The sequence below is a fragment of the Sturnira hondurensis genome, unplaced genomic scaffold (genome assembly GCF_014824575.4).
Source record: "Sturnira hondurensis isolate 20B ecotype Veracruz unplaced genomic scaffold, ASM1482457v3 Scaffold0002039, whole genome shotgun sequence".
Lineage (NCBI taxonomy): Eukaryota > Metazoa > Chordata > Mammalia > Chiroptera > Phyllostomidae > Sturnira > Sturnira hondurensis.
Window position 1 is genome coordinate 1,721,153 of NW_028074670.1, and position 19,761 is coordinate 1,740,913.

The 19,761-nt window shown below is 46.3% G+C and overlaps 1 protein-coding gene across 4 annotated transcripts in view; it reads left to right on the forward strand.

Annotated features, from left to right (window-relative positions):
* REEP1 (receptor accessory protein 1) overlaps positions 1-19,761 on the forward strand; it is a 104,622-nt gene that overhangs the window by 49,457 nt on the left and 35,404 nt on the right. For all 4 annotated transcript variants that reach the window (XM_037039095.1, XM_037039107.1, XM_037039113.1 and 1 more), the window contains exons 3-4: positions 11,798-11,874; positions 18,092-18,212. In XM_037039095.1, the coding sequence (XP_036894990.1) occupies positions 11,798-11,874; positions 18,092-18,212 (198 nt within the window). The remainder of the gene's footprint in view (positions 1-11,797; positions 11,875-18,091; positions 18,213-19,761) is intronic.

The following is a 19,761-nucleotide window of genomic DNA, read 5'->3' on the forward strand; positions in this document are numbered from 1 at the left end:
ATTTGGGAGCCACAGTCACAGCCCTAGATGTGCCGAGCACCTCTAGACAGGAGAACCATCAGGTCACCCTGACTGACAAAGACCTGCAGGAGTGGGTTGTGAGGGAAGGGTGCAAAAGTCAGAGTGCAAAAGATGAGGATTTTGTCATGAGGAGCCTGAGGGCAAATCCTGGCTCTGACCTTTGACTGAGTGAAGCAGTGCTGGACAAGAAGCTTAACTTTGAAGAGCCTAAGAGGCTCACTTTCTTTACCTGAGCCATGGCATGAATAGCAGCAATCCCGGCCCCCAGTGTTGTGAGGGACAGAGTGTCTTTGCTTTCCCTCTTTTGCTCAGAAGGTGTCACTTAGTCAGTTTGGCACAGGTAAAGAAATAATTCAGATTGAGTATGGAAAGTCATTATTTTCTTTCTCAGATATCCAGGAAGTCGACATGGTAAAACCAGCCACCTCTAGATCAGTTAAACCAGAACTCACCTGCCATGCTTGGTTTCCCAGAACTGCTTGCCCTGACTCGCATCTGCTACCAAGCAGAGGGTCCAGATGGGGGTGGGTTCTTCCCAGAGACTGAGAACCTCATAGTATGCACTATAGATAGCTCTTAAGTTGTAAGCTCAGAACCTCATGATTCTCAGTTGACTTGGCACAGGGGTTAAGCGTTAGGCAGCCTCTTCCAGGTCTCCCTTCCAGCCTAGGATGCAGGGAAACTGTGTCAGGTAAGGAGACAAAACTGGCATCACTGTGGTTCAAGGTCTCATCTTCTGCTTGGCAGAAATTCAGTTCTGTCAGCTCTTCTGGGAGAACTCAAACCCTGTTAAACTGTTTTACTCTGACATCTCACAGGAGCCTGGTTTATAACTAGAATGGCAATTCATATTTAGAGTGAAAAATATAACCGACAAGGAGAATAGTTGTTTGAGTTGGCTGGTGAGCACATGCTTTTCCCAGGAGGGAAAGCTTGAGAGTAAAGTTTAGAAGGTTTCTTGGTAAAAATGGAATTGGAAGAAAGGAGCTGAATAACGTTAGGGGAGACTGGGGCATGCACATTGCACACTCACTTTTTTCCCTCCTTTTGATCACAGACCCATTTGTCCAAGAGAGAAACCTGGGCATATCCCTCACCACCCAGCTGGATAACTGGGTGCACACACTTGGCTGCGACCACGTCCCTTCATCTCTGTTCCCCTGGTAACCTTTCAGACCAGGTCTCTCCTTGTCTGCTTGTCTATTAAGCGAGACTCTCCTCATTTCTTCCCTGGAATGTTGCTGTCACCCCCTGTGTTAGTTTTTCACTGCTACTATGACAAATTACCATGAATTCAGTGGCTTAAAACAGCACGAGACTCTAGGGGAGAATCCACTTCCTTACCTGTTTCAGTTCCTGGAGGCCACCTGCATCCCTTGGCTGGAGTCTCATTCTCCATCTTCAGAGTCAGTAGCATGTCATCCTGATCATTCTTCCCTAGTCACGTCTCCCTGTGACCACAGCTGGGAAAGGGGCTCCATCTGTAAGTATTTGTTCGATTACACTATGCCTGCCTGGATAATCCGGCACGCTCTTCCCCTCTGAAAGTTCTTAATTTAATAACTCTACAAAGTCCCATTTGTCATATAAAGTAACGTATTCACAGGTTCTAGAGACTAGGATAAGGACATTTGGGGACAGGGAGGGGCTATTATTTTGCCTACCATGCTTCCTAACTGGTTCTCCTGCCTTCTGTTCCTCACCTTACACTCTGTTTTGTGTATAACTTCCAGAAGGCTCTAAAAAATGGGAATATGCATTTCACTCCCCCAGGATCCTTTAAATGACTGCTTCTCCCCTGCATGAACAAGTCCAAGCTCCATTATACAGCGTTGAGCACCCTTTATCTCGCTCCTTCCTACTTCCCATCCCAGCCTCTTGTCTACAAGCATTGAGTGAGTGCCCTCAGTCTCTGTACTCAAAGTGTGGTCTGTGGATTAGAATTACCAACATCATCTGAGAGCTTGTTAGAACTGAAGACTCTCACACCCTGCCCAGACCCCCTGAATGAAAATTGGACTTTTTACAGGATTCTCAATTTGAGGAACACTGTTCTCAATATTCATAGCTTCTTATGACTTTCCAATGCTACTGCACTAGTGAAGGTCTTTGGGCAAAAACTTAAACAGAAAGGAATTTATGGGAATTCATAAACCTAACTAGAAAGCTGGGGAAAGATACTCAGGAACTGGGGAGGATTCGAGCAGCCTGGGTGACAGGCAAGCTTATGCCCCAGGAACCTTCCAGCAGGAATTCTGTACAACTCATTTACTGCCAAATCCAAATTTTTTCAGCTGAGTCCAGCTCCAGGCCGAGTATCTCTCTTCCTCTGTCTCTGGCAGGATCTGATCTTAATATTCAGCACTCTAAAAAATTAAATTATCAAGTGAACCCATCAATGACACACCCCCAGGGGGACAAGGAGAATAAATTAAAACTAGTTAAAATACTTAAATCTATACATAACAAAGAAATGGAGGAAATATTGATAGAAGCTACAGCCCTTAGCCATGCAAGTGGTCATGTTACTGAACAGACTGGGGCCCATTCACGTGGTGCCTTGGTGAAAGACCCAACAGTTAATGCTGCTAAGAACGGGTTTTTATTTCAACATTCCAATCATGGGGGTGGCCCTGTGAGCACTTGTGCTCTGGGCCCTGTTCTCCCATGAGATCCATCATTTCCCATGCTTCCCATCAGGCTATTAGCCAAAATCATTCCTGAAAGTTCCCCATTTTCTTATCTTAAGCCAGCCACGCAACTGCCCATCCACCCATGTCAGAGTTGCCACCCTTCCGCAGCAGCGCTCTTTGGGATCTGGGGATTGTTGTCATCGGCCTCCGCGTAATAGTCCAGAAAAGCATGTGCCGTGTTACTCTGGTGAAACTCAGGAAAGGCACGGATCCTAAAAGTCCAGGGAAAACCCAGGTGCAGCAGGACAGGATCTGGTAAGGAAGTCCGTTTCCCCTCTGGAGTCAGCTAGAACAGGCATGATCACAGCGGCAGCATCTCCTTTCTTATTAATCCAGGCTGTGTGGCAAAAATTCCTTGCTGTAGGCAGCATGCCTCCTCCCGACTTCTACTCTACACATGGTCAAGAGTGAGAATGGCTGACACACTTGATCTAAATCCTGGCCCGGAGCTTCTGGCGTGCCCCATTTCCGACTCCTCCCACAGTGGGTTACATCTGCCAGTCCTCGTACAGTACCTTTATTAGGCTGCCACTGTGTGTCTGGGGAGGCATGGCTCTGTGATGCAGAGAGAGCTGACTCCAAGCTCTTGCAAGAGCTCTTGTGCTCAGGCACAACAAGTCCCCAGCTACATCATGGGTTAAAGTCACACCCATCTCCCTGGTAGCACAGTTTTTTAACATAACTATGAAGCTAGCTAACTAAGTCGCCATAGATAGGCAAAATCTCCCAATCCCTATTCTCTGCTTCTCCCATCCCCCAAGCCAGGTTAGTGGGGATTTTTCCTCTGAACCCCATTACAGCCACGAGTTCATAACTGCTATTTATGTTTTTTGTTAAAAGATAATTTTTAAAGGTTAAAATCATGACTCTTATATAAATATAAAATTAGCACATGTCAAAAATTTTACTTAACTCACTAATTCATGAGGGATCCAGTAAGGGGCTAAAAAACATTTCAGAGGAGACTCCAAAGAGCAGACAGATAAGCCAAGAGGAATGACGAAATGTAATTGATTTCTTGGACAAATGGTGAGATCAGTTGTAACTCTTTTAGACAAAACCATTTGCTCTCCAATCAGTTTTCTATAACTTACAAAGTTGTAAAATAGCTCAAAGACATTGAAAAACAAGATACCTGTGGAACCAAGATAATTCAGAAGGATGCTCTGGACACCTACTGTGGGGGACTTCATCCAGCAGAGCTCTCTTGGCCGCTGTGGATAAGAATAAGTCTACTAAAACATGATCTGCTTGGGGAGGAAAGGTTGACCAGTCTCTCGGAGAAAGGTCTCCAGCCTCCCTCTCAGCGGGCTTTTACTGAGTTTAGCTTGCATAGGGATGCATATCAAAGAAAGGAGGTATGGTTTACAGATAACATTGCTGGGATCACAGGGTCCTTTTGAGTCAGGGTCTGGTAGACAGGATGATGCCACTTGGCCACAAAACCTGGAGAAACAAACTTATTTTGTGCTTGGACCCTTAACATTGAAATTGAGGGCATTCTTGGCAAAGCAGGTTTCACAGGACTTTATGTATTCTTTCTCAGGCCCAATCAACCCCCACACCGGGAACCAGGCAGAGGCTGCACCCTGCCAGGAGGATAAGTTTTGTCTCCTTAGTGGCTTATGTTCCCAAAGTCCCCTAGCTGTGGGGCCTTTTTGCCTGTCGGCGGGGTTACAGCTTCTGAAACCAGGCGGGATGGTTCCCAACAACCTACAGTTCCATAGCACACCCATTCCCAAGTCTTTTTCAGTTTTTCCTGTTGCTTCCTTCTTCCACCACCTACTGCATGCTCCCTTTGCCTTCAGTTAGAGCTTTGGTAGTGGGGTTCCTTATGTAGAATGTGGCCTGAATCTTCATTCCTGCCCAATCTAAGATTTTAGTAATCCTGCCTCTATAGGGTTGTAGTGATTCGTTGACTTTTACCTCTGAATGGGACATTAGTAGGAGATCCCCTGAGGGTCACCCAGCCACCCCTCTTCCTGCCACACTGTGTATAGCAACCCTGGTTCCCCTTGATAATGAGGATCAGTCATCCCATCAAAGCCCGTAACTCCCTTTAGTATCTATTTTCCAGCAGCACAGTGGTCCTGAAATGGCCAGGTGACAGTCTAGTCTGTGTCTCCACTTCACTGGAACCATTTGTGTCCCAGCAGCAGCTTCTATCCAGGCACTAACATTAAAAAGCAGAACTCAGTTTTAGGGTTGAGAAGCAGAAACATTGTGAGTCAGACCAGTGAATCTTGAACTTTAACATGCATATGAATGAACAGAGGATATCATTAGAATACAGATTCTGATCCATTAGGTCTGGGGCGGGGTCTAGGATTCTATATTTCTAATAAGATCCTTGATGATTCCAGTGGTGCTGGTCACAGGCACAGGCCACAAATATCTGTATTCTGGGGGGCCATTCACATCATTCCAAAATGTGATCAGTTGTCTTTCCAAGTCCCTCATTGTGTTACCAATCCTTATCTGGTATTTTAAAATGTACTTGGGATTTATTTTAATTGGGTATGGTAAGGCATGCAGACACAGTAGTGACTGTCATGAAGAAAGAGGTTTATAGTCAGCTCACTAAAAGTAGCAGACACAGCACATCACACAGGGCCATGCAAAGAAGCACGAGGAATGGTGAGGAGTTGGGAAGAGCGAGAGGAGTAGGTGGGCAACAACTTCTAATGTGGTTTCTTTAGGGAAGTGAAGGGAAGGCATTAGGATTGGCTAGCTGGAAGGATTTCAGCAGGCCGTGGGCTGTGGGGGCTGCCCCAATTGTATTGGTACCTGGCCCTGGGGTTTTCAGAGCTGGAGAATATTGACTGACCCCCTGAGAGTTCTGTAAAGGAAGCAGTTTGGAGCATAGGCTCTGGATTGGTTAGGCTGCATAAGAAAGTTAAACTCTGGGGCAAGTCTTTTGCTATTTCTAAGAACTGGCTAGTCCTGGGAGGGGCAGTCTCTCCCCAGTCAGCAAGGCCTTCAATGCCAGAGCATCAACAATACAAAAACATAAGAAAATACAGTTAATACACCTGGTGACAGTGTAAATGCATTACCTCAGGACATTTCTCCTTGCAGGCTAAGTGTGCCACTCAAAGGTGTGCCTGTGAGGGAATTTCACTTCTGAATTCTCTCAGGTGCACCTGGGCTCTACAGCTGTCCACTGTGAGCTCCTGCCAGCAGATGGTGCAGACTCATCTGTAAACCAGGTTCAAATTGTTGCTTTCTCAGCCGTTTGGCTTAGGGAATTCCCTGTGAAGCTGAAGCAGAGTCCATGTGGTTCCATGTGGAAGCACACTCCCTCCAAGAGGGAGTGTGAAAGGCTCAAGAAATAGTGTGACTGGCACAGGGGAGTATCCAAAGGGGAAGGGAGGTTAAAGAGGTAGCTAAGCCTGCTACCTCCACAGCCCATTCAGGAGGCCCCTTGCAGGCTGTCAGCAGTCATGGGGACATGGTGTTCTGGGTCACAGGTGTTTCAGTCCACCTCTGTGGCTCATGGAAGGTCTCTAGGCTCTGCTTCCTACCCTCTTGCTGTATGACCTAGGATCATAGCTTCTCCCTATGTCCTCACTCCTGGATCCTGCCCCTGGTCAGTCCAGAGGGACTCCCTTGTCCTGCTGCCAGCCATCCTTCCAGACTTGCTCTCAAATTGGCCATAGCTCCCTCTCTCTATTCTGGATGCTGTCCTGCCATGCTGTCCTCCTCTTATAGGGAGTTTTGGGTAGAATTCCTTGAACCTGGTAAGTTCTGTTTCATACCTTGGAAAAAATAGCCATCATTTGATTTCTCTACATATGATGAGGAAAACATTTCCTGGTAATTTATTTGTGGTTTCCACCTCTGAGCCCCCAGTATTCCATTTACCTTTTGAGGCTCAGTGAGTCATTCTCAGACCGTTCATTCTGCATGAAAGCACTCCACTTGATGGAAACTTCTTTAGGCTGACACTTCAAGCCCCTCTCTGCCAGGCTTCTTCAACTTTGGCTATAGCCCCAGTCTCCCTCCTGAGATTTGGTGTTGCCTTTCCAGAGGCCTTTTGGCATCCCCCTTATATGTCTCCTGGACCCTCGCACTGCCCTCAGCTTCATGGAGCTCAGCCTCTCCTCCTAAGTTGCCTCTTTACTTTCTTGCTGGGTAAGTGGCTCCGCGTCACACCACGCCCCACCTTCAACAGGCCCCGCCCCCGCATGTGTGCCCATCCCCCCCCTTCCGCAGGTACTCCTGGGGGGCGTCTGTTGCCCTGAAAGCATCCCACATCTGTCTTCTCAAAAATCCACCCAGACCAGTATTTCCCAAAGGATATTCCTTCTCAACCTTGTTGAAATCGTGCTTTCTCTCCCAGTGACAATGCTGGCTTTCTAATCTGGTCATTCAGAACGTATTCACAGAGTACATACTGTGAGCCAGGAACTGCTGGGGCACTAGAGATACAATGGTGTGCGAAAAGAGCTGGTGTCCACTCTCAGGGAACTTGTAATGTAGTCAGAAAAGTACAGGAATAAACAGGTATTCTCAAAGCAGAGTGATAAATGTTATGACAGGGAGCATGTGTGACCCGTGGGAGGGAGAGAGGAGAGTGTACTTACCCAAACCTTGGACACTTCCTGGAGGAAATGGCATTCAGGCTGAGATCTGAAGGCTGAAATCTGGAGACAAAAGAAGATGCACTTTTCAGGGAACTGAAAGGGATTCGTTATAACTGGAGTGGAAAATCCGAGAATAGAGATAGTTAGGGGTCAGTTCATAGGAGGACTTTCATACCAATTTAAGGAATTGGGCTTTATTTTAACAGCAATAAGGAACTATTTAAGCTAGGAAGGAGAATCATCAAATTTGGATTTAACAAGATAATTCTGACTGGAATATGGAGGGCAGGTTGGGAAGAAGGCAGAGGTATAGAAACTAAGCAAAGGACTGTATTTCTCTTCTGGACCAGAGATCTTTGAGGTGTGAAGTAAGGAGATGGCCGAGGGGATGGAGAAAGAAGATAGGTTTAACATAAATAAGAGGGTCAAGTGATAGAACTTGCTGAGTAGTTGGCTGAGTTACGTGAGAAGTGCCGTTTCACCCAGAGAGTATCTAGTCTGGAGTTGAAGAGGATGTCTGAAACACAGGCCTGGGAGGAATCGATGGGCCTGAGAAGCCTCCAGGACTCAAGAGGGAATCCAGTTCAGTTGTGTTGGGTGAGCTTTTCAGGAAGTGAATGTTCCACATCCAGCTAAAAAGGCAAGCGAGTCAAGCAGAAACCTGAAAAAGGGTCCCGCGCACTTCCCTGAAGTACGCTGTAAGACGGAACCCCCAGAGAGCATGGATGTAGGGGAGGCCGAGCGCTGCGTGAGGAGGGTGACGAAGTGCATAGTGCAAGTGCAGATGACTCACTGACAAGTTTGTAGCCGAGGGTTTTGTCAAGGAAGGGGATTTTAAAAATTGTTGTCATTGTCCTTTTTTTCCCTTTAATCCTCACCCGAGGTTGTGCTTATTGTTTTTAGAAAGAGAAGGGGTGGGGGGATGGTTGCCTCTTGTACACACCCTGACCAGGGATCAAACCCACAACCTAGGTATGTGCCCTGACAGATTCCATCGAAGCTGCAACCTTTTGGTGTCCAGGGCGGCACTCAAACTGACTGAGCCGCCGGGCCAGGGCTTGCTTTAGCCAATCGAAGATAGAAATGCTTTCTTAGTGTTTAGTGTGATTGAATACCTCTTTAGTCAAAACTTGATCCTGAGTTTTGAGTGCTTGACTATAAACTATAAAAGTGAAAATGCTCCAAAGTGTGTTGGCGAGTGTTGGTGTCGCTACAGTACTGTGCTTTTTCTCTGCATCACCATAGTACATCTGTGTGCTAGTTACATAGTACATCTACAAGTCTTCCTCTTCCTCAAGGGAGGAGGAGGAGTGGTCTGAGGGATACCAGGTACAGGGTAGCCTTACAGTTGCCAGTACGGGAAACTCGGAGCTTTTCATTGTGTTATTATTTATTAATTATTGTATTGTTTCTCATACGAACAACTGTAAACCTGCCTTTGACCCACTCCCTAAGGCAGCAGGAAGTTTCCTGTCTTGAGACTTCCTGTTTTAAAACTTCATGAGAATTTATTCCAAAATACCTTGGTGTTTTAATATAAACATGCTGTTTCTCCATCCTGCGGAATAAAACTCACGGTGGAGGAAGACGCAGCATTTTCCCCCTGCAGGTGCAGCCGCCTGAGGGGGGCTCTGCAGCCCTCGGCCTGGTGAGCAGAGAGCCGTCTGCAGTTCTGCCTGCGCAGACTCATGTTGTTTTGGCGATCGTGTAAGAGGTTTCGTTCAGTTAGGTGTGTTTCTACTGCATTAAACATTTCTAGATGTGGAAAGCAGCTCTACATCTTTTACAGATACTCACTAATATATAATTAACAGCTGAATATGAAATAAAGCAATTTCCAGTGGTGAGGACAGTCTCACAGTAGCAAATAATCCAACTTAACTTATTTAATACTAACAACTATGGGGGTGTCCAACCTTTTGGTGTCTCTGGGCTACACTTTAAATGCATTGAGACATGTAATCACAAAAAAAAACCAACCTCACAATGTTTTAAGTAAATTTATGGCTTTTGTGTTGGGCTGCATTCATAGCCCTCCTGAGCCACATGCAGCCCACAGGCCGCAGGCTGGGCACTCCATCTTTAAAACATCACGTTTAAACATTGCAGCTCACAGAAATTACGCAGAGAGAAAAAAGATGATTACATCAACTACCACTGAGAGCTTGAAAGAAGGTGTTGATGAAAATGCAGGCTCCCCCGTGGCGCTCTAACAGGGCTAAGTCCAGCCGTTGTTTCTGGTGTTATTTGATCTTTCTTGGGGTAGGACAGAAATGCATGCATTTTGTTTCTAAACTAAGTCCTTAGCTTTATAGAATATTGATGCTTTCTGAAGCGATACATAAACTAAAGTTGTGCATAGAGCTGGTTTATTCGTAAAACTCCTGCTGTGTGGCACGAGAGATTACAACGTGTCCATCTCTGAACAGTGCCGCATGCTGTGTGAGCAACAAAGACAGCGTTCCGAGTGCTGTGATGAGCCCCTCGTTTGAATGCCCAGGTGGCATCATGCCCTTCAGTGAGGCCGTCTGCCAGTTACTAGCCCTTTGTGACTGATGGGACAGGACTTGTTCGTCGTACGGTATACTTTCTAAAAGTGAATATAGCCATTACATTAGCTATATGCTCCAAATGTTCGTTAAAAACCCATACCAAACTCTTTTTACCTTTAGTAATCATGAGGGATCTTTACATATTTACACATTATACATTATATGTATGGCTTGTTTAAACTATTTTCGAAAAAGAGATTATTGTCTTCAGTGAATTGATAGGATCGCATCAGTCATCTTTCCATTGGTCCCTGGATTTCCTTAAATGATAGTGCACTCATCAGTGGCTCGATAGCAAATGCCTCTCCTTGAATAATAGGTTTTGCATGCAAGGTAAAAAATAGATAAAATTCTCAGTGTAATGCAAAACCACCAACAAGGTTGCCAATATCAAATTTTGGTCCTTCATTTTTTTTTTAGAATTTACACTTGCTGGGCTTGTTACTGATGAAGAAACAGATGTCACCGAACTATTGTGGGCTGTGGTCATCGTGGATGTGGTCATCTGGGATGTGTTCTGTGAAATATGTGTTATTTTGAGTGTAGACTTTAAGGGGGTAGAAGACATATTTGTTGAGACCGCTGATGTTGCTAATGGTTAGTTTCAGGGCGGTGACTCTTACATTTTTTGAGACTGAGGAAACCGGAGTTGTTAGTGGTTTTGCTGTGGATTTTAAGGACTGTCACTGAGGAAACTGGAGTTGTAGATGGTTTCATAGTGCTTTTGGAAGATTCACTTGTATAGCTTAAAGGCACATGTAGGGTATTTATTCCCTGTTGGTTTAGCAGTGGAGCATTTGAGAATGTGGAAAGATTTCTGCTTCATGACCCTGCTGAGTCTTCGCCGTCCATGGCGGCCTTCAGCAGCACTGGCACCAGCAGCATCCCCACGATGAACACGTCCCTGCCACCTCGCACTCTGAGTCTCGTTGTTCTGAGGACAGGACACAGCAGCCTCCTGGGTCTCCAACCGAGGTGGCTGTGACGTGAGCAGGGGCAGCCCTTCTGCGCCCCCTGGCCTACTCTCTACCCCCTTCCCCAGGCTGGAAGATTCTGTTTGTTTATTTATTAAAATATGTATTTATTTACTTTCAGAGAAAGGGAAAGGGAGGGAGAGAAACATTGGTGAGAAATATGGATCAGTTGCCTCTTGCACACCTCCTACTGAGGACCTGGCCTGCAACCCAGGCATGTGCCCTGGCCAGGAATCAAACTGGTGACCTCTCAATTCACAGGCCAGTGGCACTCAATCCACTGAGCCACACCAGCCAAGGCAGAAGATTTTAAATTAAAAATCTTTAATTTAAACAAGAGTCTGATGAGCTCTTGTTTTCAGGAGATCAGTATGGGGATGGTGTGTAGGATGGGTCAGTGAGGGGAAGCATGAGACAAGGGAAACTAGAGTCTCTAGTTCCGGGGAGAGGGAACCAAGGCCTCGACTGGTGGGGGTGGGGGGAGGCAATGGAAATGGAAATGGACAGTCATGTAGGAAAGATTTTTTAAAAGATCCAGTTTCTTCAAGGGGCTGTGGGGTTTTCCTACAGGAAAGGATTCTTAGGTGGCCATTGAGGATTCCCACTATTCTGCCCCAGAGAGTCTGGTCTTGTTCAAGTTTATTCCACGGTGTGTCTCTGGAGAGTTTACTCACCTGGTATTGGGTCCTGAGTTACTCCTGGTCTGCAGGTCTCCCTGGCTCACCTGAGGGCTATTGATGGTCACCCAGGGTCTACATTGACCTTGAGCCTGGGTCAGTTGTGGAAACAGCCTTTTTGCCTCCAGCCTCAAGGTTGAGTATGGAACTAGAACTTGGGAAAGAAGGGGAGAAGTGCAGAGTGCACTGCCTGGACATGCGTCCGCATCCACTGTCTGGGCCTTTTCTTACTGATGTTGGGCAGCCATTCACCCTTGACCTTCTCTTCTAGCTTTGTTGCTTTATCATTCACAGGTCAAATGGATGATGTACTGGATTATATTTGCACTTTTCACCACAGCAGAGACCTTCACCGACATCTTCCTTTGTTGGTAAGTACTGCAGGAATTGAGACTTTTTAGGGGAAGGTGTTGCCTGGTGTCAGGGGACAGGTGGGGGTGTCTGCAGGCCATCTCGAGCCTGTCTGTGGGACAGAGGAGCAGGGGCAGGGGTTTTAATGGGGTTGTTTTTAGTAAATTATTCTATTAAGTTGTTCTTTAAGGAAAAATTTATTCAGTGACCTTATAAGGGCAGGTTTTGTTCTTATAATGGTATAATTGTGGACAAAATAAACACCATTCCTCAATTAATGGAGTTGGTAAAGAAGTGTTTATACGTTTAAAAGAAGAAGAAAGAAAAAGTACACAAAACATGTGACAAAACTGAGTTTCCCTCCCACAGTACTCACTCCCATGGTAGCTGCTGGCCATAGTTATATATGCTTTACTTTACAAAAATTTGTGTATACATGCACGAAGCTGTTACAGCAATGGAGCAGGTGAAAATCATAAGCCAGTTCTTTGTGTTGATGGATCTTTTTAGGTGAAAGAGGCTGTGAATAATACATAGTATCCTGTTACTATTTGAAGGGACTGAATTGGGCTGTGTACATGTGAACACGAAAAGTCATGTGGATAATTCCCATCAGTTAACCAGAGTTATTTTCACAACTTGGGATCATGGGGTTGCTTCCACATTTGTTATGTTATGTGAATGTTTTACCATGTTCAGACATCATCAGAAAAAATAATGGGTATTTCTGTTTTGGAGAAAGAAGTCCTTACCCAGAAAGGATCAGTGGGAACTTGCCCTTCAGGTTGCCCTAGGCCAAGGACCAGACCTGAGCACTGCTTCCCTGAACCCTCTTTTGGGTCAGTGACCTTATTAGTAGGTGGTTTTTTCCTCAAGGAGCCTGACGTTCATCTCCACTGGGAGAAATACATGTCTTGGTCACTGTGGCCTCGGGGTTACCTGATTTAACATGTCCGTGCCCTCCTGCACTGCCCTGCACCCAGATAAACCACCCACTGGGGATGGGGCTGAGACTCTAGGAGCGAGGAGGTGCTCTGCTGAGCCATCCTTTGTCTTTCCCAGGCTCCGGAGCCAGCCCCATCTTATGCAGAGCTGCATTGGGGTGGCCCCTCTGTGTCCCAGGGAGGTGAGGGTAACAGGCTAGGGCCAGGGAGGACTATGTGGTCAGTGGAACAGTGTGGCCAGCTTGTGTCCTCTGCCTTTCCCTCTTAACGGTGTTCTCCATCTGGTGCCTGGTGGTTTCCTGCTGTCTTCCTGTTCCTTCTCGTGAATGTCATGGGGAATAATGTTTATCCGAGGAGCTCTTTCCCAGGAATATCGATATTTTAGTCTTGCTGCTTTGGGCTAAATGGAAATCCTGTCTGATGATGGATGTGCCCCTTTCCGGTGGCTGGAATGTGTCCTTATCTGTGTTCCTGAAATTTTAGAGTTGATACATAGTAAGTGCTCAGCAACCATTCACAGAGTTGATTTCATTTTGATTTTGGGAGGTGTGTTGGCTTTCTATTTTTGCTATAATGAACTGCCACAAGTTTAGCAGTGTAAAACAACAGAAATTTATTACTTCCTAGTTTCTGGAGGAGACTCCACTTCGAGGCCCATGTAGGTTGTTGGCCGAATTCAGTTCCTTGTGTTCATAAGACTGGGGTCCTCGTTCCTTGACACGTGCCACCCCCTTCATCTTCAAGCCACAATGGCATGCTGAGTTCTGCTCGGAATGTCTGTCATCTGCCACCCGTCAGAGAGCGATCTTGGCTATTGTTTTAATAAGAGTTATGCGATTAGATTAGGCCTACCCCAATAATCTAATATAATTTCCCTATTTTAAAGTCATCTGATGAATAATCTTAATGACACCTGTAAAATCCCTTTTGCCTTGTTAAGAGAACGTGTTTATGGGAGTAACGCTGGAATGAGAAGGTCATGGGACCAAAAATCTGCCCGTTACAGGAGGGTATCTGATACCTGGCATATTTGGAACCCGTGCTCAGGTGGGGTAGAGTCACTCTCTCTTCCACGTGGAGGCCTCATCTGGCCCCTCTTAGCCAGAACTGATCACAGTTTCTGGGTGGGAAGCAAGGGCCCCCTGCCCCGTCTCCTGGTGCCCTGGGCTTCTCTTCTGCAGGGAGGGGATTCCTTGGGCACCTTTCCTCCTTGCCGTGGCCCACAGCCTCATCGTGCCTGCGGCCTGCTTGCTCTTTTTCTGCTGGTCTGCAGAGCTACAGATCAGTTTTCCTCTGGGACAGCCCTCCCTTCCCCTCCTCCCTCTCTGCCTGGGAGTGCGCACAGGACAGGACTCTCAGATGGGCAGAACCCTGTGTCCCTTCCAGCAACATGGACACTAGCTCAGGAGCCCCAATCTCTATAATAACAAAAAAAGAAGAGTGTCTGTCCTAATATGGACCTTCTGGCTTCCTGGAAATGTTGTTAACCTGTTCACGTCCGGGGTTGTAGATTGCCCCTCATGTGTTGCTTCTCTCTCCCCCTCCCCCATTCCCCGCTTCTCACCCCACCCCTAGGGCAGTGCCCTCTTCATAGTTGACTTTTAAAAAGCGTTCTGTCTTCATGAAAGCAGCCGTTGTGTATGGCCACAAAAGAGGTAGGATGGTGGCTTGGTTCACAATTTGTGCAGGTGGTTTCATTTAGTTTTTTTAAAAGTATATAAAATACTGCATGCACATGGCAAGATAAAATTGAGGCCTGTGCTTCCAAAGCGGTGGCAGAGATGGGGTGGGAGAGCACCCAGCCTTTTCTCCTCCCACCCGCCTGGTCAGGGCCATTCAGGGCGTATCTTCCTAGAACGAGCAGGGTCCTTCTCCACTTCTCGGGTGAAGGCTGGGATGTAGTAAGTGGGCTGGGAGCAGACGTGGTTGGTGGTGATGTTGTGGGAAGGACCAAGAGACCCCAAAGCCTCTTGGGAAACACAGGATGTGAGTGGTTCATCCCCAAGACCCTAATGATCCATGCATGGCAAGGGCCTGATCTCGGTGTGATGATTCCAGAGGCAGTTTGAAATAATCCCTAGAGGATCCTGTTTGGTGTGTGTGTGGGGGGGGTGGGGGGGTAGCAAGGGATGGGAAGGGAGGATGGAGAGCTTCTGTGTGTGCATGGGGGTGTTAAGGGACTCACACACACCCACACAATGGTATTTCTTAGCCCTGGTCTATTTCTGGAACGATGCCCAAGAAACTGATGATGGATTTGCTTTTGGAAAAGGGCTAGAGGTCTGAGATGGGAAGAAGACTCTTTGTTGTATGTGCTTCAGACATTTAGAATTTTTAAACTATATGCATCCATTACCCATTTTAATATTTTTTTTACGCAATGAATGGAAAAGCACAGTGGGACAGATCCTCTTGGGAGTATCTGTGTGTCTGGTGTGGGTGACTGAGCTTGCCNGGGAGGATGGAGAGCTTCTGTGTGTGCATGGGGGTGTTAAGGGACTCACACACACCCACACAACGGTATTTCTTAGCCCTGGTCTATTTCTGGAACGATGCCCAAGAAACTGATGATGGATTTGCTTTTAGAAAAGGGCTAGAGGTCTGAGATGGGAAGAAGACTCTTTGTTGTATGTGCTTCAGACATTTAGAATTTTTAAACTATATGCATCCATTACCCATTTTAATATTTTTTTTACGCAATGAATGGAAAAGCACAGTGGGACAGATCCTCTTGGGAGTATCTGTGTGTCTGGTGTGGGTGACTGAGCTTGCCAGAGGCATTTGCTTGCCCCTCTGTTCCTTCAGCCCCTTCTCTCTCTGACTGTGAAACATTAAACAGTCTTGACATGGAAGTGCCCTCTAGTTGCTGAGGGGACATTCAGGGAGGGCCTGCCAGAGGCAACAGGAGCCCTTGATGAGGAGAGGGATGGTTTGAGCTGCTGATTTGGGGTCCGTGTGACAGTTAAAGGCTCTGAGGGGACATGCTGGAAGTTGCCCTCGTATCTTGGAGGGTGCCTGGAAGGAATTCACTTTTCCGATTCCTCGGTCCAGCGCAAATCTCATTTTCCTCAGAGCCATCGTGTTTTAAGGGCTCCCAGGATTTGTTTAATCAAGTGTGGTAAGACACTCAGACACGCTAGTGACTGTCATGCCGTAAGAAGTCGGTTATACCCATGGATCCCTAGGGACAGAGGACAGCAGCACCACATGGGGACAGGGGTAGGAAATGTGGGGAAGAGCCTGTATTATGGTGTCCATGAAGGGCAGGCAAGGCAAGGTAAGCAGGTTTAGGATTGGTTAGGTTTAGGCCTGAACAATTTTGGTGGGCTCTGGGGTATAGGAGCTGTCCCTGCTTATCTGGCTCCTGACCCTGGAATAATTAGGGCAGGTGGGTAGTGGCCCAGAGAGTGAGAGCCCAGTAAAGGAGTTAGACGCGGTTCATATGCATCAAGGCAGCCAAATGAGGTTGCTTGGGTTTTTCATAGCACAAGCTATCTGGCTCAGGGGAGAGTGGGGCTGTGACGCGGATCCCGCCTCCTGGAGTCTAAGGCCTTATGTATTAGACTAGAGAAGTTCACATGGACTGCCGAATCCTGTGGAGGAAAAGGGACAGTGCGGCCGATCTCTCAAGGGGAGAGCGCCTTGACCCTTGCCTTGACAAGCTGTTATTGGGTTCAGTTTCCATGGGAATACAGGGTGTATACATAAAGCTCATCAATCATTGTCAGGCAGAAATAATTAAGCAATAGATAACATTCAAAGAACTCTAAGGGCTTATTCTGAGTCAGGGTGAGATAGTTAAAGCACCATAAAACTTTGGGGAACAAACTCACTTCCTGCTTGGACCCTTATCATTTAAATTGAGGGTATTAGCAAAGTAGGTTTCATAGGATTTTATGCATTCTTTCTTAGGCCTGATCACCCTAAGGAACCCACCCTTTCCAACACAGGGCCGCACCCACCTCCAGCATTGTTTCAGGTTTAGGTTGAGCAGGGGAAGTAAGGCAGCCAAGAGATTAGGCGACTTCTTGCAGACAGAGTGAGGACTCAGGCTATGTCAAAGCTGAGGGGCAAGGGTCCATCACCCCCTTTCTCCATAGTCCCCCAAGTCCTTTCCTGAAGGCCCCTTTGTGGCCGACCGTTCCTGTCTTAGGTCATCCTTCTTTTGAGGAATCTTACCCATCATTTGCTAACCAGTCATCTGCCCAGGGCCAAGCAGGGTGAAGAGAAAGTGGGCAGAGGTGGTGTCCCTACAAGGAAGATAAGTCTGTCTCCTAAGTGGCTTATGGTCCCAAGGTCCTGTACTCAGCCTTAGCCACTGGGGGATTACGGCTTCTGAAACCAGGCAGGGCAGTTCCCAACAGGGCTGCAGTTCAGTGGAGCCCGTTTGTAGTGGGTGTGCTCATGGCACTGCACCCAGCTGATGGGCTGGCTGTCTCCAGTGTGTTCAAAGGCACCTCATGGGTTAATAGAGGGCCATTATAGTCCTTGTCTCGGATTGCTGTTCTATCTTGTTTGTCAGTATTTGCTTACTCTCTCTTTCCCTGACTGCACTATCAGTTCCAGTGATGTCAGAATCTTGTCTGCGTTTCCCACTAGACTGGGAGGTCTACAAGGGCAGGTTTCAGGTCTTTGCTCATACTGTCTCCTCAGTACTCAGCACAAGCACTTGTAGGTCCTGGCAAGTGCTGGTGGGGTGAGTAAGTGAGTGGTATGCAGGACCCAAACTCCAGAATTTTGTGTGACCTGTGCCCCCAACTCTTCTTTCCTTGGCACCTAAAGGATAAGCTCTGTTTGCCTGCAGTTGACTGAGAAGGGTGAGGAGCACATTCCCTCCTGTCCCTGCTTCTTTTGGGGCTGAGAAGACACAAGAAGGGGAGGCTTTTATTCTCATAAGAGAGTCTTTGTCTGCCCCGCCCTGTGGTATATCCTCCAGGTGCTTGTAAGAGTGAATGGCGGTGTATGTGGCACAGGGGCCTGAGCCCGCAGGCTGCGGCTGGAGCACAGGCTCCAGCCTGAAGGAGTGCAGCCTGAAGGAAGAGCCTGCGGTTGCCAGGCGTGGCTGTGGGAGACTGCCGGACAGAACCCCGGTTCCTGGCTTTCAGAAGAGGCCCTGGGCTTGAGTTGTGTGCACATGTGTGCACACACCCTTCCGGGTGGGGAAAGGAAGGGTCGGGGGCCTTGCAGCCCTGTGCAGGCAGGACAGGTGTCTGCACCAGGTCTCATCCTTCCGAGGCCCAGGATGGTGCTGCCAAGGACCTAATGGGAATGTGTGTTTCTCATCTCTCTCCAGGTTTCCGTTCTATTATGAACTGAAAATAGCATTTGTAGCCTGGCTGCTGTCTCCCTACACAAAAGGCTCCAGCCTCCTATACAGGAAGTTTGTACACCCCACGCTGTCTTCAAAAGAAAAGGTAATTTATGCTTCTCTGCCTATATCGACTTCCAGCAAGTGAAAAGTTTAAAAAGTAATAAAAAAAGGGGGCAGGTTACTTTATTGTAGGAGACCCTTGATTGGTTTTTTTTGTCCCCAACAAAAAAACAATTTGCTCCTTCTAGTCTTTTTTTAAAGTCTGTTTTTCTGACATATTTAGAAATAGTTGTGGAGTTCTCAAAAAGATATTACCTGTCATTTTTATTGTAAGGTGTTTTGATCAATTGAAATACAAGACAGAAGAGATGCACTCACAATTCAGCTCCCCAGACTGAATTTCCTTCCTTCTGTCATGCTCAGTCCCCGTCCTGTTGCAGGGAAGACTCACATGGACTGTTGACTGAAGCACTGAGAGGTTAGATGGCTTGAACTGCTGGGATGTTTTAAATTTCCAGGACAGTGTTTGCTTTATTATTCAGTGATAAAATGTATACTATCAATGAAATGTGTGTTATTTTAGTACTTGTCACTTGGTAAGTATTAGTAAGAATAGTCATAATAATTTGTTTCATGAGCTTTACCTTTTGTGTTTGTTTTGCTTTAAAGTACTTCACAAACATCCTTAAAATAAAAATGTAGATTTTTATAATGCCAGAGATGGAAAAAAAAGACAGGGAGAAATTGCAGGAAAGGATCAACAATAACCAAGAATTCAAGTAAGAATTATAATGTATCTCTTGAAAAGAAACTTAATTCTAAGCTACTTATAAGATAATATCACTATAAAAATTTTAAAAATATTTTATTTACTTTCAGAGAGAGGGGGAGGGAGCAAGAAAGAGAGGGAGAGAAACATCAATGTGTGTGAGGTTGGTTGCCTCTTGCATGCCTCCAGCTGGGGACCTGGCCCACTCAGTCCACTGAGCCACACCAGCTAGGGCTAAATTATTTTTTGTTTAACATCTCCACTGAACCTAATTTTTGAAATTTGCTTTCAATGGATTATTCTATTGGTTTTTAAGTATTTCATGCATTAATGAATGCAAAATGCATTAATAAACATTATCTCTGTCTTACTGATTTGTCTGATAACTTCTTTTTTCATGCATACCAGTCTGTATAACCTTTCCCTAAATAAAATTTTAATTGTACCAAAAAACCCCCAAACAAATCAAAAACTAAAAAAAAGTCCAACAACAAGAAAACATAAGTACAGTGTTTGTATTCTGAGATCATAAACATGTTTGCATGTAATTTATTTATTTTTTATTTTTTTAAAATATATTTTATTGATTATACCATTACAGTTGTTCTATTCCCCCCCTTCAATCCCCTCCACCCACACCCTCCCTCCCCCACCATTCTCCCCCCCTTAGTTTATAACCACGTGTCTCAAGTTCTTTGGATTCTATATTTCCCCCACTATTCTCACCCTCCCCCCTATCTATTTTCTGCCTACCATCTATGCTATTTTCTGTGCCTTCTCCCCTCTTCTCCCCCTCCCACCCCCCTGTTTCTAACCCTCCATGTGTTCTTCATTTCTATGGTTCCACTCCTTATCTAGCTGTCTTCTTGGTTTGCTTTTGGTT